At 46.5% G+C, this 22,117-nt stretch overlaps 2 protein-coding genes across 2 annotated transcripts in view; one reads left to right on the top strand and one right to left on the bottom strand.

The window, feature by feature from the left end:
* The window catches only part of ANAPC7 (anaphase promoting complex subunit 7), an 85,627-nt gene extending 80,776 nt beyond the window's left edge, over positions 1-4,851 (bottom strand). Inside the window, exon 1 of the mRNA XM_073565566.1 lies at positions 4,592-4,851. Coding sequence (XP_073421667.1) covers positions 4,592-4,692 — 101 coding nt within the window. The 5' untranslated portion in view covers positions 4,693-4,851. The remainder of the gene's footprint in view (positions 1-4,591) is intronic.
* Positions 4,852-5,012: 161 nt separating this feature from the next.
* The window catches only part of LOC141080395 (ubiquitin-conjugating enzyme E2 G1-like), a 49,238-nt gene continuing 32,133 nt past the window's right edge, over positions 5,013-22,117 (top strand). The window contains exons 1-4 of the mRNA XM_073565579.1: positions 5,013-5,196; positions 19,849-19,951; positions 20,858-20,955; positions 21,653-21,831. Of these exons, the coding sequence (XP_073421680.1) occupies positions 5,028-5,196; positions 19,849-19,951; positions 20,858-20,955; positions 21,653-21,831 (549 nt within the window). The 5' untranslated portion in view covers positions 5,013-5,027. The remainder of the gene's footprint in view (positions 5,197-19,848; positions 19,952-20,857; positions 20,956-21,652; positions 21,832-22,117) is intronic.

Raw genomic sequence — 22,117 nt, 5'->3', positions numbered from 1 at the left:
ATGTCAAAATTCTCGCTAAGATCCTGGCCACCCGGCTCACCGGGGTTGCGCATACCATTATACACGAGGACCAGTCGGGCTTTATGCCTAACCGCTCCACGGCTGTTAACTTAAGAAGATTATTTCTTAATATGCAACTGCCTGCTGAAAATGGTGGCAGGAGAATAGTGATGTCATTGGATGCTAGGAAAGCATTTGATAGCGTGGAATGGCAATACTTATGGAAAATCATGGAACTGATAGGATTCGGCCCCGCGTTCATGGCCTGGGTGAAGTTATTGTACTCATCCCCAAAGGCGGTAGTTAAGGTGAATGGAGAACAGTCCGGGATGTTTGACTTGCATAGGGGCACAAGGCAGGGGTGTCCGCTGTCCCCGCTATTGTTCGCGGTGGCAGTGGAGCCCCTGGCGGCCAAGATTAGAGCTGAGAGGGGAGTGGTCGGATTTAAATTTGGGAAGCTGGAAGAAAAAATATCATTGTATGCCGACGACATCCTGTTGCTTTTGGAAAGTGCAGGAGAGACACTGGGGTGCGCGATGGATGTAATTAAACAATTTGGGAGCATTTCGGGACTGGAGATAAATTGGCACAAGTCTTATGTCATGGCTGTGGATAGAGCAATAGAAGCGGAGGAGATAGATGAGAGGGGGAAACAACTCCAGCTAGTTTCACAGTTTAAATACCTAGGGATATGGGTAGCTCTTCCACTGTCCCGATTCACGGATCTGAATTTGGTTCCTCTGCTAGAGAAATTTAAAGGGAAAATAGGTGCATGGTGCAAATTGGCTTTAACGGTAACGGGTAGAACTAACCTGATTAAGATGGTCCTTATGCCACAACTAATGTACGTTTTGCACAATTCGCCGATATGGCTACCAAAAAAACGGTTTCGGGGCATTGATTCTATCTTCAGATCCTTGATATGGGGCAAGAAGCAGGCACGGATTAAATTTGGAACTCTGCAAAAAGGAAAGGAAGAGGGAAGACTGGCCGCACCAAATCCATGGGTCTATTTCTTGGCAGTACAGGGCCAGCATGTCAGTGGATGGAGAGAGCTCGATTGTGGAGGAGCAGCTCACCGGGTGCTGGTACATGTGACGGGGAGACGCCCACTTATCCAGGGTCTAGAGGATGGTACCTTTAAGAAACTGGGAGCACCATATCCTACCATAGGCATGATTCAGAAGGTATGGGACACCATTAAAAGGATCAGAGGGGTGGATGAGCTGACTACTCACCGGTGTGGGACAATGAGCATCTGCCGGAACTTAATAAGCTGCGTCAAATGGGCAATTGGAAGGCGAAAGGAGTAAGATATGTGTGCCAGCTGCAGAGTGGAACGGACCTGAAGACCTTTGAGACATTGAGAGAGGAATTTGATTTGCCTTCGGTATGGGGGTTTCAATACTATATGCTTCGACATGCTTGGAGGGCACAGTGTAGATTGGGAGCCATGACGGTTCAGGGCGACATTGTACTAGAATTTGTGTGTATGAAAGGAGGGACGAGGGGAGTTATATCGAGCATATATCATGATCTACTACACTCCTATCTGGGGGACAATCACCTCACTGCAAAGAGTAAATGGGAGAGGGAGGTGGGTACCCTCACAACAGAACTATGGGAGACTATTCTTGAATATGTCCCGAAGATCTCTCTAAGCGAGCAGGCACGGCTCTCCCAATTATATGTAATACATAGAACATACAAAACACCGCTGGTCCTATTCAAGGCGGGCTTGAGGGGAGACTCTAGCTGCCCTAGATGTGGCACAGACCAGGCCGGACTGTTACATATGTTATGGTCGTGTCCGCGGCTGGTGGCATACTGGCTGGTCGTTATCAACAAAATTGAGAGAGCTTATGCATGTACGCTCGACAGGAATCCAGTGCTGTGTGTTTTGGGGGAGGTGGATGGGATACCTGTCTCAGAACATTACAAAGTGGCAATAGCGAGGTTGCTGTATGTGGCACGCAAACTAATAGCATGAAAATGGAAGGATTCGGAACCCCCCACTAGGAGGGAATTTATTGCTCAGACATGTACGGTAATGCATTTAGAGGAAAGCATTTACAGGCGAAGGCATGGTGAAGGAACTTTCGAAAAAATATGGTCCGCCTGGATGGCGGTGATATGATTGCTAAGACTCTCAAGTATACCCGGCATAAGGAGTATTGGGGGAGGGGGGAGGGGGGGATGGCTTTGATTGTATTACTACAAGATATGTGAATTGTTACATGTATATTGATATCCACTGTTTATTGTTTAAAATCTTTTGAAACCTAAATAAAAATAACTGGTTTAAAAAAAAAAAAAAAAAAAAGAGAGAGACCTGTCGTCACTCCTGACTTATTTTTCTTAAATAACTACCGTACCTATTTTCTTTCAGAAATAACTAGCAACTTTTCTTATAATTCTGCAACACACAGACTCCAATTTATCAAGCTGTTTATGGCAATTTTCAGGCGTAAAACTGCTTAAAATAATGCATATTTCGGGTTTAGAGTGCCAGTACCAGCTAAGTTTTTGAAAAGGTACACCAAGGACATGACAGGGTTAGGCCAGGCATACCGGCCAAATTTATTAGACTTTGCACTACAGAAGCTCACTGCACAGCAGCTGAATACCGGTCTTGATGAATCAGGACCACAGTTACTTGGCTGCTCGGGGGCTGTCCTGACTCAGTCTGTCCAATCAGTGCTGGTAGTGTCAGACTGCAAGGACGCACCGCTATGACGAAGGGAATGGCAACATCCACTTGTCAACAGACTCATACATTACTAGGAGGAAGAACGACACAAGAGAATTACTATATCATGGAGAGTATAATTCTAACCCTGACGAGGCAACGGGATCAAGTGTCGGGGAAGCCTGGAGCTCTCATTATCAAAAACAGGGGAGAAAAGAGCAGAGAAAAATGGATTTTTTTTTTTTTATCTTTGTTTTCATGTGTCAGAATACATCACAGCATTAGGGAAGGCTCAAACTGACGGTTGTGTGAACATGCTCTTACAGCAGGGCGATTGCTCAGAGGTCACTGTATAAAAAAACAATTAAATGGATCAAAAGCTTGGCGCTCAAAGGAATTTTGGAACAAGTTTCCTGATTTTAATTGCAGCCCATAAATAAGTACAGACATTTCGGACTCAAATGACCTTGATCAGTGTAGTATAACATAAATAAAAAGGATATTTTTCAAAAATCGGGTAAATAACATATGCCAACAATGTCATAAGGAAATGTGTGTATACATCCCCCCACCACATATCAACTGTAGAGTAATAAAATACAGCATATATCATACGAAAGAAAAGGACTACCCAGGTAAAGCGGACGCCGGGTCCCGCAGAATAACGTATTCTGCCTTCTACCCGGAGCTTTCAGGTAGGTTCATATGATATATGCTGGATTTTATTACTCTACAGGCGATATTGTATTATTTGGTTTCACTTATTTATAGGCTGCAATTAAAAAAATCAAGAGATTTGTTCCAAACTTGGTTTTGGACCCTATTTGAGCAGCGATTCGGGATTTTTCTTCATTATATTACTGTATAACCGGCTTGGCTCGTGCAAAGTTTTCGCACATTGGTGGTCGGGGGCGCAGGCAATTTCAGAAAAAGCAAGCTGGTCGAATGTAAATGTATTTCATGAGCTGATGAACACAGACAGGTATTTATATATGAAGATTGGTAATACAATAAATTGGTTTGATAAGTAGAAGCCAAAAATGTTTTCCTGTTCAGGTGCCACCTGCAGGTCATTGTGTCTTTCTGCAGGTTTATGAAAATGAATGTTTAAACTGTATTTAATGATAAAATTGTGAATGTGTGGTTTGTTTGTCTGTTTTCTTACTGAAGGGAGCAAGTTTACCTTTCAAATGGTGTCTCGTGTGTGTGGGGCGAAGTAATCAGCGAAAAAGCAGTTCATGTTTACAAATGTGTTGGTAGTGTGCTTTGGGGTACTGTGGTGCCACCTGCAGGTCATTTTTCCTTACTGCAGGCTTATGAAAATTAATGTTTAACTTGTATTTTGTAATCAAATCGTGGATGTATGGTTTGTTTGGCTGTTTTCTTGCTGAAGGGGGCAAGTCTACCTTTCAAATGGTGTATCATTTGTGTGTGTGGGTGCAGTGTGAACGGGGATACAAAGGAATCACCGAAAAACCGTATTTAGAAAGAATACATTACTATTCCTATCCTCTGAAATAAAAGAAGCTGAGCTGGAATTGGTCGCTATAGGCAACGCCTCCGCTGTGCGACGGCGGATTCTTGTACAGGAGTGGATGAAGGATCAGCACAAAATCCAACATCAGACGACGCCGCTGTCTGCTCAATGGTAAGGAAAGTTATAAAGGCAGATAGTGCTCTGATCTGTCCAAGACTCGTATTTAGAAGGATCAAGTTGTGGCAATCTGATGATCCCCAGGCGAAAGAGCCATCATCTCCGCCGGTAAGGTGCTATGGCATAATGCCCTCACTATGGAGGCGCCATGTCAGCAGCCCCGCGATAATAACGCCCAGCTACCCAGCCGTCATGTGCGGAGTCGGCGGCAGCGGTCAGGATCGGTGCATCGGTCGGGGGACACTCACGGGTTGTTGTTGCTCATGGTTAGCAGCAGGCTGCTCAGTAGGCGCACATTGGAGTGCAGTCCGGCCGCAGCCATGTCCCGCACATGATCGATCACACTCATCCCGGCCAGCAGCTCCCGCAGTCTCCCGAACACCGGACGTGTCAGCTCCACCCAGAAGCGCCGCTCGCGTTAAATGATGGCGCTCACTGACGACCCACTGGAAAAATAGCATAGGTGTCCGCACACCGCCTGCTCGTTTAACGCTGAGTAATGACCATGTCCGGGCTATATTCCTACTGCCCGTTCCATTGCCACACCGCATTGACCGCTGTAAATGGTTTACATGCCTGGTAACGATCTACAAAGGTAAACAGCACAGGCGCCCACAGGACATCTGCTGTCGGGAAAATGGCGGCTTGTGCTGCGGCCGTGCGTTCCAAGGCAGAGGCGGGGCTATGCGTTCCGGAGAAAAGACTGAATTCTATAAGGGCGGAAGTGGTGCAAGGCAAGGGGGTGAGCACAGGGAGAATTGTGGTGACAGGTTGTCGGAGGAGAGCGGGGAGCGGCGCAGTGGTTACAAGATGTCAGAACAGTCTGTCCTCCTGCTCAGGAAGCAGCTCGCAGGTGAAGTTCTGCTCTCATGGCGGGCCTTTGTTTTACTATTGTTCTGAAAGTGTTGTGGGCGGCTCGTGGTGGAGCTCCGGGTTTCCAACACGAGGTTTCCAGCCCGGACGTTACACTCTTGGCCGCAGTGGTGCTGTAAAACTAAACGTCCCAGGCGTCCTGGCCTGTGCCTTCTCCATATAGTGGACAGGCTCCGGTGCACTCAACTGAGAAGAGAAGTGTGCTGTGTAGGGGCACTGTCCTAGGGGGTACTAACCCTAAGTGGTCCTCACATGATCAAGGGGAGCAGCAGGCTGCCAGGAGGGGACATGTATACACGGGAGTGTATACAGCAGGCTGCCAGGAGGGGACGTGTATACACGGGAGTGTATACAGCAGGCTGCCAGGAGGGGACGTGTATACACGGGAGTGTATACAGCAGGCTGCCAGGAGGGGACGTGTATACACGGGAGTGTATACAGCAGGCTGCCAGGAGGGGACGTGTATACACGGGAGTGTATACAGCAGGCTGCCAGGAGGGGACGTAGGAATATATACCGTACATAAGGCTGCCAGGAGGGGACATATATACACAGGAATTTATACAGCAGGCTACCAGGAGGGAATATGTGTGTACAGCAAACTGCCAGTAGGGGACATATATACAGAGGAATGTATACAGCAGACTGCCAGTAGGGGACATGTACAGTGGGTATGGAAAGTATTTAGACCCCTTTACATTTTTCACTCTTTGTTTCATTGCAAAAAGTTCATTTTTTTTTTTTCTCCATGTACTCTGCACCCCATCTTGACTGAAAAAAGCCAGAAATGTAGAAATTTTTGCAAATGTATTAAAAAAGAAACTGATATTGCATGGTCATAAGTATCAGACCTTTTGCTCAGTATTGAGTAGAAGCACCCTTTTGAGCTAGTACAGCCATGAGTCGTCTTGGGAATGATGCAACAAGGTTTTAACACCTAGATTTGGGGATCCTCTGCCATTCTTCCTTGACGGTGTGACGGAAGCGCCACACTGCAGAGGGACTGCATGTGTAGGCGGCAGCAGAGGAATCAGCCTCCGGTAAGGAGAGCTCGCGTGAACATGGTCCATCGCTGCTGGTGCTGGTAAGTATGCGATGCGTCCATCTCCTGGGGCCGTGGCTGGGCTTGCAGTGGCGTTGCCCTGGGGGCCTCGGCTTGTAGTGGCGTCACGCGTCCGTATAGGGGCGACTGTGGAGCATCCGGCACGCTCTGATATTTGGTGAAATATTACAATCCAGGCATGGCCGATGCTGCAACAACATCGGCCGTGGCTGGAGACCTCGATCTGCGCCCCCCCCCCCCCCACGACTGACTGGGGAGATCGGCCACAGACTGACGAGGGGCGATCCGCCGCCGCCAGTATTTGTTTCCCCTCCCCTGCCCTCTGCTCCCCCCCGCTTTCTGCAAAAATCTCTACATTTGTTTTTTGTTCAGTCAAGATGGGGTGCAGAGTGTACATTGACGAGAAAAAAATGAACTTTTTTGAATTTACCAAATGGCTGCAATGAAGCAAAGAGTGAAAAATTTAAAGGGGTCTGAATATTTTCTGTACCCACTGTACAGCAGACTGCTAGGACAAAATAATGGAAACACCTGGAAACATCAACAAAAGTTTAATATGGTGTAGGTCCACCTTTTGCGGCGATTACAGCCTCGATTATCTGAGGTATGGATTCATACAAGGTGTGAATTGTTTCCAAAGGAATTGTAGCCCATTCTTCAGTTAAAACACCCACCAGTTCTTTGAGCGACGATGGCGGCGGAAATCGACGACTAACTTGAATCTCTAAAATCGGCCATAAATGATCAATAATGTTGAGGTCTGGAGATTGTGGGGGCCAGATGAGATGCTCAACTTCATTACAATGTTCCTCGTGCCATGCTTTAACGATTCTAGCTGTATGAATTTGTGCATTGTCATCCTGAAAGATGGCGTTCCCCTCCGGGAACAGTGCTTGAACCATAGGATGCACTTGGTCGCCCAAAATGCCTAAATAATCTCGGCTGTTAATTCTTCCATGAAGGGATATCATTGGCCCTGCGGATCTCCACGAAATAGCACCCCAGATCGTTACAGAACCTCTGCCATGTTTTACGGTTGGGAGAAGGCAGTCTGGATGGAATGCTTCTTTCGGCTGTCTCCAAACGTACACTCGGTCGGAAATAGGGTAAACGATGATTCGTCTGAGAATATCACATGTTTTCACTGCTCGAGGGACCAATTCTGGAGGTTTCCACACCACTCTAAACGCTTGGAAACATTTGTCATTGAGAGCAGCGGTTTTCAGATTGCAGCTCTTCCGTGGAATCCAGATTTGTGTAGCTCCCAATGAACATTTTTCATGGAAACTGGGTTCTGTAGGTGTTCATTGAGCTCAGCAGTGATTTTCGGAGCCGTGGTCTTGCGATCCTCTCTCACAATTCGCTTTAGAGTCCGACGGTCTCTGTCGACTTCGGCCGGACCTGTGCTTTGCTGCGGACGGTCCTGGACCGTGAAGAAGGCGGGTTCTACCGCTGAAACGCGTAGTCCTATCTGCACGACTTTCCTGCGTTATTGCTGTTTTGAACTGCTTGGACCATTGCATTTTAATGGATTTATGAATAAAAAGAACATTTTTAACAGCATCCTGGATTGCTCACGTTATTGCTGGACTTTGCTTTGTCGTTGTTCACATTTGTATGGATGGACTCCTACATCCAGATCTGGGCACAACGGAGTTAACCAGGTCAGCTGAGGTTCCAGGTGGTTCACAGGAGTGAGCTGGTCTACATTGTTGGGGATATATATATATATATATATATATATATATATATATATATATATATATATATATATATATATATATATATATTATTCCAGGATGGGGCGATAGAAGTCCATTGCATAGGGAAGGTGAATGGGGGGCATGGGGCAGATTCAGGGTGGGGCCATAGAAGTCCATGGCATATCATAGTTCTCTTTCTCGCAGTCTGACATTCGCTCACATACCGCGTTGCTATCTGTACTGCTCTCTCTTCCCCCAGCAGGATAAATGATTTCTCTTCCTCCATCATGGTGATGAAATCTGGGAACAGATGTGAGAGTCTCCTGAAGTGAGTATCTGGGGCAGTGTAGAAGGAAGTGGGTCTCATCCTCCAGGGCCTCCTGGTCACAGTGTTGGCACAGTCTTTCCTCCCTGGGTTTGTAGCTCTGCCTGTATCGGCCGGATTTGATGGCCAGACTGTGGGCACTGAGTCTATATCGGCTCAGGATCTTGCGCTCTCTGGGGTCTGGGAGTTTCTCCAGGTATGGGGCCAGTCTGTAGTCTCTGTAGACTTCGGTACATGGTCACAGTTTCTGTGAGCTGATGATGTCGATAGATAGATATATAGGAATATGTGCAGCTGACTGCCAGGAGGGGATGTGTGTGTGTGTGTGTGTATATATATAATAATAATAATAATAATAAATCTTTATATAGCGCCAACATATTCCGCAGCGCTTTACAGTTTAACAGTTTCAAAACACAAGTCATTAGTAACAACATTAACAATACAATAATTAAAGCAAAATAAGACGACCCTGCCCGTGAGAGCTTACAATCTACCATGAGGTGAGGGAGATACAAAGTACAGGTGTGTATTTACAATTGTATATTTACAATGAAGGTCCAGCCATCTTGGAGTGAAGGATGGATGGAGATAGTGAATGGGTTATACACGCACACTCACACATAGAATGACTGATTAGTGAACGTGATAAGCCGCTCTGAACAAATGTTTTAAGGGAGCGCCTAAAACTATGCAAATTGTGGTTAGTCCTAATTTCTTGGGGTAGAGCATTCCAGAGGATAGGAGCAGCACGGGAGAAGACTTGGAGTCGGGAGTGGGAGGTATGGATTAGTGCAGAGGTTAGTCGAAAGTCATTTGCAGAGCGCAGCAATCGACTAGGCCGATAGACAGAAATGAGAGAGGAGATGTAGGGGGGTGCCGCACCGTGGAGAGCTTTGTGGGTGAGAACAAGTACTTTGAATTGGATCCTATAATGAATGGGCAGCCAGTGTAACGATTGGCGAACAGCGGACGCGTCCGAGTACCGATTAGCCAGATGGATGACCCTGGCTGCAGCATTAAGGATGGACTGGAGAGGGGAAAGTCGAGTAAAGGGGAGGCCAATTAATAGAGCGTTACAGTAGTCCAGGCAGGAGTGGATCAGGGTGACAGTGGGGGGTTTTGTTTCCATGGTGAGAAAAGGGCGGATTCTAGAGATGTTCTTTAGGTGTAAGCGGCAAGAGCGGGCAAGAGATTGTATATGGGATGTGAAGGAGAGATTGGTGTCAAACATAACACCCAGACAGCACGCCTGCTGCCGGGGAGTTATTGTGGTACTACCCACAGAGGGGGAAATGTCAGATTTAGGGAGATTAGTAGACGGTGGGAGCAGAAGTTCAGTTTTGGAGAGGTTGAGTTTCAGATAGAGTGGACATGATATTGGAGACTGCGGACAGTCACTGGCGTTCTGTAGTACAGCGGGGGTAAGGTCGGGGAATGACGTATATAGTTGTCATCAGCATAAAGATGGTACTGAAAGCCAAATCTGCTGATGGTCTGTCCAATTGGGGCTGTGTAGAGAGAGAAGAGAAGGGGGCCAAGGACTGAGCCCTGAGGTACCTCGACAGCAAGAGGAAGAGGAGATGACGTGGAGCCAGAGAACAAAACACTGAAGGAGCGGTCAGAGAGATAGGAAGAGAACCAGGAGAGCAGTGTCATTAATGCCTAGTGACTGGAGCCTAGAGAGTGTCATGAACCCAGTGCAGGTTTTTGAGCTGCACACCTGGGGTTAATGTCTGGAGCTCGGTGCAGGTTTTGACCTGCACACCTGGGGTTAATGATTGTGGCCTCTTTCTGGTTCTGGGAGAGCTTCTTATACCCCTGGGAAGCTTCAATCCCTGCCAGTTATACTTTTGCCTTTGGCCTAGTGTGCTGACCCCTGTGTGCCTGTTTGTTGCTATAGCTTGTTTGTATGGTTCTGACCCGGTTTGAGTTTGCCTGTTGATTTTGTACTGCGTTATTATCTCTGTGTATGACTCATTGCCTGTGACCTGACTACTCTCTGCTCGCCCCTCTTGTACCTTTGCAGCTATCTCTGTGTGTGACTCATTGGCTACTTCTTGACTATTCTCCCTGTCTATACCCCCTGGTAACTTTGTCTCGCAGTTACCCTGCTAGGCGTTATCTTACAGCTCCTAGCTCTGTGGAGTTTAGGCCACGCCTCTAGCAGTCGCGTGCTTCAGGTCCTGCGGCTCTGAAGTACGCATCTACTCGGCTGCTGCCCGCTCCACAGGTATCTTGGAGCACTGTTCGCTTTACTCAGGACGCGCGCACTGGCTCAGTGAGCATGTTCAGTGCGGTGTTCCTGACAGAGTAGGAGATGGTGGTCAACAGTATCGAAAGCTGCAGATAGGTCAAGAAGAATGAGCAGAGAGTGGTCACCGTTACGTTTTGCTGTCAGAAGGTCATTGGTCACTTTGATGAGTGCAGTTTCAGTCGAATGTAGGGGGCGGAAGCCGGACTGTGAAGGGTCTAGAAGGGAGTGAATGGAGAGGTAACGGGTAAGGCGGGAGTAAACTAGGCGCTCCAAAAGTTTAGAGATGAAAGGGAGATTGGAGACTGGTCTGTAGTTGTTTGTGCAGGATGGGTCGAGAGCTGGTTTCTTTAGTAATGGAGTAACGATAGCGTGTTTGAAGGAGGATGGGAAAATGCCCGAGGAGAGGGAGAGATTAAAGATTGTAGTTAGGTGGGTTGTGATGACTGGAGAGAGAGAGACTGGAGGAGATCTGAGGGAATGGGGCCGGTAGTGCATGTAGTCGGATGAGAAGAAGAGAGGAGTCTGGAGACTTCTGTGATGGGATCAAATGTGGAAAGTGAGCCAGGGGAGATGCAGGAAGGGATGGGAGGAGTCACAGCACTTGGTGGTTGGGAGCAGATTTCCTGACGGATATTATCTATTTTTTCTGTAAAGTGGGAGGCCAGGTCATCAGCACAAATGTCTGTGATAGGGGCTTGTGCTTTTGGCCGGAGGAGGGAGTAAAGTGTCAAAAAGTTTCTTGGGATTGTTTGCTAGTGACGAGATCAGGGTGGTGAAGTAGGTCTATTTGGCGAGGTGAAGGGCAGCGTTATAGGTTCTTAACATAAATTTGAAGTGGATGAAGTCTTCTGGTGTGCGGGTTTTTCTCCATAGGCGTTCAGCACTCCTAGAGCATCGCTGGAGAAATTGAGTTTGCGATGTGAGCCAGGGCTGTTTTACTGTGCTTGGAGGTTCTGAGGGTGAGAGGAGCTACTTGGTCAAGGGTGCTTCTAAGAGTGTCATTGTAGTGATGAACAGCCAGATTAGGACAAGAAAAAGAGGAGATTGGGGACAGTGAAGGGTGTCTGAGGGTTAATGGCTTGTAGATTTCTGACTGTGTGGTAGGTAGGAGTGAGCTGGGGTGGGCGAGGATTTGTGAGCATGAAGGAGAGAATGTTGTGGTCAGAGTGGAAGCGGTGAGCTATTTAGGTGGGAGATTGAACAGAGCTGGCCGAAGACAGATCAAGGGTATTACCGTCCTTGTGTGTCTCAGAGGTTGAAAGCTGTGAGAGGCCTAGAGAGGTGGTTAGTGATAGAAGCTGGGATGCAGATGTGGAAGTAGGGCTGTTAATGGGGATGCTGAAGTCTCCCAGGATAAGGGTTGGAAGTTCTGAGGACATGAAGTGCGGCAGCCAAGCTGAAAAGTGGTCAAGGAAGTGGGTGGGTGAGCCTGGGGGTCGGTATATGACCGCTACCCTGAGGGAGAGGGGACGGAAGAGCCTGATGGTATGGACCTCAAAAGAAGGGAATAAGAGTGTTGGAACTGGGGGGATGACCTGGAAAGTGCATTGTGGGGACAGGAGTATGCCGACTCCACCACCATGTCTGTTTGTGGGTCTCGGGGAGTGAGAGAATTGTAAACCACCGTAGGAAATGGCAGCAGGAGAGACAGTGTCAGAATCCTGAATCCAGGTTTCCGTGAGGGCCAACAGATTAAGAGAGTTGTTCAGAAAGTGGTTGTGTAGGAAAGGAAGTTTGTTACAAGCAGACTGTGGATTCCAGAGGGCACAATTAAAAGATGGAGATGAGGGAGTGCAAGTAATATTAATAAGATTATTATGGTTTCGATATGAGGTAGGGTAGGGGTTGGGGGAGATGTCCCCTGAAATCAGTAGGAGTAGGAAGATAAAGAGCAAATAGTTGTTGGAATTGTAAGTAGTTTTTTTCTGTGATGTGTTTGGGCAAGATGGGCTTAGGTTTCTCAGGAAGGTGAGGAGTGCATGGGAGCTGTACATGGGAAAGGGAAGTATAGAGGGGGTGATGTGTATGAGTCGTGGTGGATGGCAAAGGAACACAGGAGGGTAAAAATAAAGCACATAGTTAAAGGGGAGAGCAAAGTGTGGGTTACCTGATTCCTGCCCTGATAACTGCCATGTATAACTGCCGTTTTCCTGATACTTAGCTTCTGTGATGCTTTGCTTATGGGATGCTTGTGTGCTGCACCCCACACTGCATATATAGACACAGGAGTGTAGAGCAGACGGCCAGGAAGGCAATATATACACAAAATAATATAGATACACACAGGTATACATATGGTATATAGCAGAGTGCTGGGAGATGTCTGTCTATTATATATATATATATATATATATATATATATATATATATATATATATAGTGTGTGTGGTAACCACTGTGTCCGCTAGGGGGTGCGGTGTGGAGGTCCCAGAAGAAAGGATGAATGCTGGAAGGCCATTATGCATCTCAAAGTGGGTGGCTTTGAGATGGAGACTTATGTGTTGATCAGCAATGATATTGCTGAGGTGTTGCTTCAAGGTGTCAGGGAGAAGTCTCCAGGTAACTAGAGAGATGGGCAGGCCTGGCTACCTACAAGCCCACCCAGGGGGTGTGTTTAAAGAACACTGTTGTAAAGAGTGTGTAAATGCTTGAAGGACCTGTGATGAGGTCAGTCATGTGACCCGGTAGGCGTGGCTATGAACCATATAATGTGGCCAGGGTAGGTCACATGGGGTGAATGCTGGGACCCGATTGGTCCAGTGTGGAAGGTCCCGCTGAGATGGAGCTTCCTGGCTAACAACGTGTGGATGCTATGTTTAATGGCTGCAAGTGCCTGAGAGTTCCCTGGAGGGATTGAATGTCTGCAGTATCGAGAAGCAGCCATGAGAACCCTGAAGGGGTGAGTTATAACTGTGAGGCTGGAAAGCCTGCGTATTGGACATTGCTGACAGAAGCTCTGTCATGGACGCTATGCAATTAAGTGAACTTTATGTTGCTTGCTTTGGTTTATGCTGCTGAATAAACCGCATGGAGTTATGGTTTTGTGGAAAACCTGTGCCGGATCTGATTTTTTTTTTTTTTTTTTTTTTTGAGGCTGCAAGCGAGTATCCCCTACTTGAATGACAGCGCTACCTCACAAAATATATATATATATATATATAGATATATATATAGATATATATATATATCTCCATCTCCTCAGGAACATATACAGTAGACTGCCAGGAGATGACATATATAAATTTACACAGTAGAGTGCCAGGAGGTGAAAATTATACATACAGGAATATACAGTAGGTGATTGTGTGTGTGTATATATATATATATATATATATATATATATATATTATACAAGGGTATACAGCAGACTGCAAGAGGGTGACATATATGTACACACAGGAGTATACAGAAGAATGCCGGTCTTATTGTGTTACAGGACTCTGCACTCTTCACACCAAGCCTTGGTCCACTGTGAGACATGCTTGGGATCATTGTTCTGTTGCCTAATGATGCCCAGGATCACGCTTCCTCACAGAAGACATGACATTTTTCCCTTCCCCATGACAGCACCACAGACATGGTATCCGCCCCCAGGAAACAGGAAAACATTTAGCAGAGACATAAGAAGGGGGTGGCACCTCTCTTCCTCAGTTTAGTTTCCTGTTTCCCGCAGGCGGATGCCTGGGGCAGTGTCCGTACCTCCGGAGGGATCCCCCTCTGATGTCGTCCGGTCAGGAGGCCGAGGTCCGCGGGGAGAGGATAGCAGCGAGGTGCGGTGGCGCGCGCCTGTCAGCCCAGCTCGGTAAGCGGTGTCCTCCTCGTGAGACTCCCCGGCGGCCGCTCCAGTGGGAGGCTGGGCTGGGGGAGGCGTGGCCACCACGACGCTGGCGCCGACTGAGTGGCGTCACACGCCGGGGGAGCGGTGTACTGGGCACTTCCGGGCGGGAGCGGTCCCAGAAGCGGTCCTCCATAAAAAGGAGGTAAGGCAGGTGCCACTGGTGACTGAGAGACTGCACACAGGCTCCGGAGTTGTAGAGCCAGATCAGCAGCGGAGCGCAGATGGATCCTGAAGGCGAGATGCGCGCACCGGGGGAAAGGCCACATCAAAGCAAAAGAACAAGGAATGCGCACTATGCAAAAAGGCCCTAGGTAAATCTTATGAGAAGCTACTTTGTCGCTCGTGCATTAAAAAAACAGTGGCCGAAGAGTCACCATCCCTGCTCCAGAGCATTAAAACTATGATCCGGGATCAAGTAAAGTCGACGGTAAAAGATGAATTAAAGGAACAGACTACACTTGGCTCCGATATAACTCCTGCTCCTCTCCCTCCCACAGAAATAACTACAGACGTTAGAGTCTGAGGAAGAACAAGGGGAGATGGGGCCCTCGGACTCGAACCTGGACTCCTCGGTCGAGGAAAAGGATCGTCTGTATTTCCTATTTGAGGACATTGGGAAATTACTAAAGCTTGTAAGGTCCACAATGGGACTTGAAACACCAAAAGAGCCAAAGTCAATTCAAGATGCTATGTTTAGCAATCTTGAGGGGAAAAAACGAAGGGTTTTTCCCTTCCATGATAACCTGTTAAATTTGATCAAGAGGGAATGGAAGAAACTCAACAATAAAATGTTCATACCGCAGGCGCTCAAACATAAATACCCGTTTGAGGAGGTATGCGATAAATGGGGGAAAAAGCTCCCAGACTAGATGCCGCCATTGCTAGTACATCCAGGGGAATAGCATTGCCATTTGAGGACATGGGTGCCTTTAAAAGATCCCCCTTGACAAGAAAGCAGACGCTTTTCTAAAATCTGCTTGGGAAGCATCGGCTTGGTGTCATTTAAGCCGGAGGTGGCTGCTACTTATACAGCGCGTGCTATGGTCAAGTGGTTAGACGAATTAAGTGACCAAATTAAGAATAAATGCCCAAGGGAGACACTGCTGGAGGCAATACCTTCCCTACAGAAGGCAGCGGGATTCCTGGCTGACGCCGCAGTAGATTCCGTCCGAGGTGCCGCCCGTGCATGCGCCCTTTCAAATTCAGGCCGCAGAACACTTTGGTTAAAGAACTGGTCGGCAGAATTCCAGTCAAAGGTTAAACTCTGCGCCGTCCCGTGTGAGGGTCAATACCTGTTTGGGAAAGCATTGGACGAAATTTTAGAAAAAGCGTCAGATAAGAAAAAACGGTTTCCACACCCCTTCCCTAGGCGTCGGACTGAAGCTCGCTCGTCCTTTCGTGGAGCAGGGAACACAGGGAGCCAAGGGCGGCCAGACGATAGAACCATGCGGGGCAGACCCTGGAGGGGAAAAGAGAAAGGATTCCTCTTTAGTAAAACACCCCGAGACCCAATACTAAGCAATGATGCCAAGGCGGTTGGGGGAAGGCTTCGGTTCTTTGTCCATCAATGGGTAGCATTGCCCGCCTCAAAGTGGGTAACCGACCTGTTAGCCGAGGGCCTACGACTAAGTTTTCTAAGCCTTCCACCTCAAAGAGTAAAAGTGACCCGGGTAGCCAAAAAGAATCAGGCCATGCTAGAAAAGGAGATTCAACTCCTCATGCAAAAGGAGGTACTAATAAAAGTACCATGTCATAAAGTAGGGAAAGGATTTTACAGCACTCTGTTCCTCACGCCAAAACCAGATGGGTCAGTAAGAACAATATTCAGTCTCAAAGCCCTGAATCAATACATCAGAACAGAGAAATTCAAAATGGAGACCTTGGGGTCAGCAGTGAAGCTACTCGACCCGGGTTGCTACATGGCAGTAATAGATCTTACCGACGCCTATTACCATGTCCCAATATGGGGGAACACCAACAATATCTAAGATTGGTAGTAGAGATTGCTCAAGTCCCCACTCATCTACAGTACCAGTGCCTACCCTTCGGGGTATCAGTGGCCCCTCGTATATTTACAAAAATCCATCGGGGAAGTAGCGTCCTTTATAAGAAGGGAAAATATCCTGTTGGTACCCTATCTAGATGATTTCCTCGTCATAGCAAATGACAAGCAAAATTGCGAAAATGCAGTTACAAAGGTCCTGGAAATATTAACCAGGTTAGGCTGGATGATCATTCTAAAAAAATCCAAATTAACTCCAGTGCAGGTTCAAGAAATCAATTGGACTCATTAAAACAGCAGTGCATTCTTCCAGAAAGGAAAGTTGGGGCTATCCAACAAAAAATACAACGGATACAATCTGGTCGAGCCATATCAGTAAGACAGGCAATGTCGCTCCTGGGCACGTTAACAGCAACAATCCCAGCGGTCCGGTACGAGAGAACTACAGTGGCAGATCCTATCCGAACAGGAGAAGGGTGCTTCCAATTTAAATCGGGAGATCATTCTCCCCTCAAGTGCAGGAGTCATTAAAATGGTGGCTGAGCACCGAAAACTTAAACAGATCAGTGCCCTGGACTACTCAAAACTCGGTGGTACTGACCACGGACGCAAGTCCGAGTGGTTGGGGGGCACAAATAGAGAAATGAACTTTACAGGGCCAGTGGGAATGAGGGATGCATCCTCAAATCTAAAAGAACTGGCGGCTGTGAGGCGAGCCCTTCCCCTAGTAAAGCGAGAAGTGCAAGGGAGACGTCACCATATTATCTGACAACACCACGGTCATAGCATACATAAACAGACAAGGGGGTACAAGGTCAGCAGCCCTTATGGCAGAGACCAGGGAATTATTCGCATGGGCGGAAAACAATCTTCTGTCCTTATCGGGTACACATTTAAAGGGGGCAGACAGTTATCTGGCCGATTATTTAAGCCGTCATGTAGTACACCAGGGAGAATGGTCCCTAAGTCAAAAAATATTTGGGGAAATCTGCGCTGCCTGGGGCACACCAGAAGTAGACCTGTTTGCTACCAGGGAAAATCGAAAAGTGGACAGGTTCTACTCCCTAAATCCAAGAGAGCAACCAGAGGGGGTGGATTCGCTACTACACCGGTGGAAGTTTCGTCTGGCCTATGCATGTCCCCCCCCCCCCATTTCCATTGATTCCAGTAGTCTTGAAAAAGATCCGACAGGACAAAGCTTGAATAATCCTGGTTGCGCCCTTCTGGCCGAAAAGGGCATGGTTCACATGGCTCAGACGCATGTCTATCTCGGACCCATGGATCCTCCCAGATACCCCGAATCTGCTATACCAGGGCCCAGTAGGACAACCTAGGGTTCACAGGCTGCACCTCACTGCGTGGAACTTAAGAGGGGACTCCTTCTAGCAAAAGGGTTCTCAGTCCCGTTAGTAACCACCCTGCTCGCTAGCAGAAAGGAGGTAACTTCACATAAATACCAAAAAATTTGGGAAAAATTCTTGCAGTTCACGGGCCGACAATGGACTGTGACAGCCCAGAAAATACCAATAAAAGATCCTAGCGTTCCTCCAGAAAGGACTGGAAAAAGGACTGTCCACAAGCACCCTAAAAGTGCAGGTATCGGCCCTGGGTGCATTGTTTGATCAAAAACTGGCTGATCACCCATTGATCTATAGATTCATTCGGGCCTCCTTTACATCCAGGCCCACAAAATTAACATCTAAGGTAGCTCCCTGGCATCTAAATTTAGTATTAAGGGCACTGACAGCGTCTCCATTTGAGCCTATTGCTTCCATCTCAATAAAGGCGCTAAAGCTAAAAACAGTACTCCTGGTGGCCCTAACCTCAGCTTGTGTCTGCGAGCTACAGGCAATATCTGTAAATCCACCATATACCACCTTTTTGGATGATAGAGTGATCATAAAAACTGATCCAGCCTTCCTACCGAATGTAAATTCCAAATTCCACAGGGAGCAGGAGATAATTTTGCCCTCGTTTTGTCCAAACCCCAAATCCCAGGGAGAGAAAACCTTCCATTGCTTAGATGTCAGACGTTGCCTGCTTCAATATATAGAAGCCTCAAAATCATGGTGACAGTCTTCAGCCTTTTTTGTCTCCTTTCAGGGGACAAACAGGGGTAAGAAAGCTTCAAAATCAACAATTGCACGATGGCTACGTATGGGTATTGCACTGGCTTATTCTTTAGATCAGACTCCCCCACTGGGTGTAAGAGCTCACTCTAGGCATAGCCACGTCCTGGGCTGAAAGGGCAAATGCTTCGGTTGAGCAGATCTGTAAAGCAGCAGTATGGTCCTTACCATCCACTTTCTTCCGACACTATAGACTAGACCTAGGGCCCTCAAATCTGGCCTTTGGGAGAAAAGTGTTGTCTGCTGTTGTCCCACCCTAGAAGTCTATTCTATCTTTCCTCTCATGTCTGCGGTGCTGTCATGGGGAAGGGAAAAAATAATTACTTACCGGTAATCTGATTTTGCAGAGCCATGACAGCACCGCATTGTTCCCGCCCTATCTTGGTGATGGTTGTGTGGTGCACCAGAAAATTTAAAGTTGTATCTGGATATGTAAATCTATGTGGGGGGGGGAAAAATATATATATATATATATATATATATATATATATATATATATATATATATATATATATATATATATATATATATATATAATATATATATATTTTTATGGAATAAGGTGAATATTAGTGACAGTGTTATATAACATGTATGTAAGCTGGGCGGTTACCTTTGCATACTCTGAAACAAACTGAGGAAGAGAGGTGCTGCCCCCTTCTTATGTCTCTGCTACAGGTTTCCTGGGGGCGGATACCATCTCTCATGTCTGCGGTGCTGTCATGGCTCTGGAAAATCAAATTCACCGGTAAGTAATTATCATTTTTCTCTTGGATTTCCTGATACTTGATTGAATCCATCCTGCTATCTACACGCTGCTGTTTTCCAGTGCCAGAGGGAGTTGAGCAGCCCCAGAGCATCACTGAGCCACCACCATGCTTCACTGTAGGAAGTGTTCTTTTCAACAGATGCTTGATTCTTGAATACCGCTCATCTATAGGCGTGAATTTTTCTTTTCTCTTTTTTTTTTTTTTTTTTTTTTTATTGCTCCACAGAATAAAATGCCATGGGTCATCAATATTGGATTGATGGAGGTCCCACATCCATCACCCCACCAGTCCAGCTGTTATCCGCAGCTCTTATTCGTGAGAATTAGAACTGAGCTACTGTACACACGGAACCAAGCCATTCTTTTCATGTTAACATCCGGCCACCAGCTGATCTACTAATAAAAGCTGTTCGGGGGAAGGGCAGGTTGCTGAGCGTTGGACCGGATCGGATATTGATTACCTATTGACATGATAGACTATTTATCTCAATAGCCTAGACAAGATATTTTTAAGGTAACAAAACTATTTTGTGAATTACTTTTCAGAACTGAACAAGAACCCCGTTGAGGGATTTTCTGCTGGACTGATAGACGACAATGATATTTACAAATGGGAGGTGCTACTTATTGGGCCACAGGACACTTTATTGTAAGTTCTCGTTCAATGTGTGTGTGTGTGTGTGTGTATATATATATATATATATATATATATATATATATATATATATATATATATATATATATAAATTTTATTTTTAAAATACTGCTTCGAAAACTGAATTGCATAGCCATACTCCTAACACATCGGGACCTCTAAAGGTCATTCACATCTTATGAAGTGACGTTATAGCTAGAATATGCTGTCTCAATAGGGGGATTTTTATGTCTTTAGCTACAATGGTGATTGGCCACCATGAAGTCTTGATGGATGGCTACCTAGGTAATGATCACATCCCTTGCAAGGGCTATGCTTTAGAGATCCAGCCAGCTTTAGTCCCAATTCCCTCCCCCCCCCCCCCCCTTTTTCGTTTCTCCCTGCAGATTGAAGGCTGCCTTTGTGAGCTGCATGGTAGTGTGTACAGTTTGTACCATGCTGCCATTTCAAATTGTGAATATTTAGGAGTGGGCTGCCCCCTGTAGGGAGCTGTGTGCTCTTGAAGAAGAAAGAATAAGGCTAGGTTCACATTGCGTCAGGGCATCCGTTTAACGGATCCGTTTAACGGATCCGTTAACGTAATTTTTGGTATGTTTAGCGCTAACGGTATGCGTTAACGCATGGTAGTGCTCCGGTACCTAGCGCTACCATGCGTTAGCCCATACATTAATGCCAACGCACCCAAAAACGCTGCAAGCAGCGTTCGAGGGTGCGTCAGGAAATAACGCATATTTGCTAATGCATGCCAATTTCGGCAACATTGCGGGCAATGGGTGCGCTAACGGATCCGTTAGATAGTGTTAGCATCGCTATCTAACGGATCCCGCTAGCGGATTGCCCCTAGCGCAATGTGAACCCAGCCTTATCCTTTAAACGGCCAACTGTTCCTTTTTTCTTTAGTGAGGGAGGATTCTTCAAGGTGCATCTTACATTCCCAGCGGACTATCCTCTGAGACCTCCCAAAATGAAATTTATAACAGAAATCTGGCATCCTAATGGTAAGTCATGTCTTTGTTTTCGAATCAGCTGAATATAGTCTATTGTTCTGTGTTAGCAGCCAGTCCAGGATAAGCTTACTGCACCTTTTGAAACCCTTGGGCTATGTCCACACATGTCTGATAAGCAGTACTTTTTTTTTTTTTTTTTTTTTTTTTTTTTCTAAACTTTTCAGTGCAAATCTTATGTTCTCTTGCACGGAACATTTAGGATACTTTCACATTTCGGTCCGGCACCTGTTTGATAGCCCCATCGGGGTTACATCCCCTGCAAAATGGGATTCGAACATTTGCACCGATGGGGCACAGACTATAAGGGTGTGAGCAGAGCAAACTTGCAGACCCCCCGATGCAGTGTACTACGTCTGTGTGTCCGTCTCCAGTAGGCGTACACACTCGAAAATGCTGCTCTGCTGGCATCATTAGTCTGTCCCCGTCAGTCCAAATCCCGTTTTGCGTGGGTTCAGACGTAAGCAACGATTGGGCCACTGAATGGGTGCCTAAACGCAATGTGAAAGCACCTTTAGTCTGATAGTGATGACTGTCAGTAAGATGGCAGTCAACTGTATCTTTTGGCAACAGTCACTTTGGGTTAAACCGATAATGTGGAAACAGTCAATAGTAGGCTAATGAGGTTTGTTTGTAGTGTCAAATAGCGTATTGGCACATAATAATAATTTTTTTTTTTTTTTTTTTTAAGTCGCAAAGAATGGGGATGTTTGTATATCCATTCTCCATGAGCCCGGTGAAGATAAATTTGGTTATGAGAAGCCTGAGGAACGCTGGTTACCCATTCACACTGTGGAGACCATAATGATAAGTGTTATTTCTATGCTCGCAGACCCAAATAGTGACTCCCCAGCCAATGTAGATGCAGCAGTAAGTACAACTCTAACTTTAACTCTTGAAGTGCTTTTCTGCACAAAGCTTTCATTATGCAAACCTCCATTATTTCGGGTCACAATTCCTTGCGCTGTAACTGCAGGATTGTGTGATCTCTCCCCATGACCCAGCAGTTTGGCAGAAGTGTCTCCTTATAGCAAGATGACATTTTTAAAAATTGCAATGTGCCCAATCGGCTACCTTATATTGAAAGTGTTTCCTTCTAGAAGCAGTATTTCCGGAGAAGACGTGTAATATGGTGGTATATGCAGCAAACTATACT

Source organism: Dendrobates tinctorius, unplaced genomic scaffold, assembly GCF_039654945.1.
Source record: "Dendrobates tinctorius isolate UK_male_01 unplaced genomic scaffold, ASM3965494v1 ptg000003l, whole genome shotgun sequence".
In the NCBI taxonomy this organism is placed as follows: Eukaryota; Metazoa; Chordata; class Amphibia; order Anura; family Dendrobatidae; genus Dendrobates; species Dendrobates tinctorius.
Note: the sequence above shows the minus strand (reverse complement) of the source record. Positions and strands in the feature narration are given on the sequence as shown.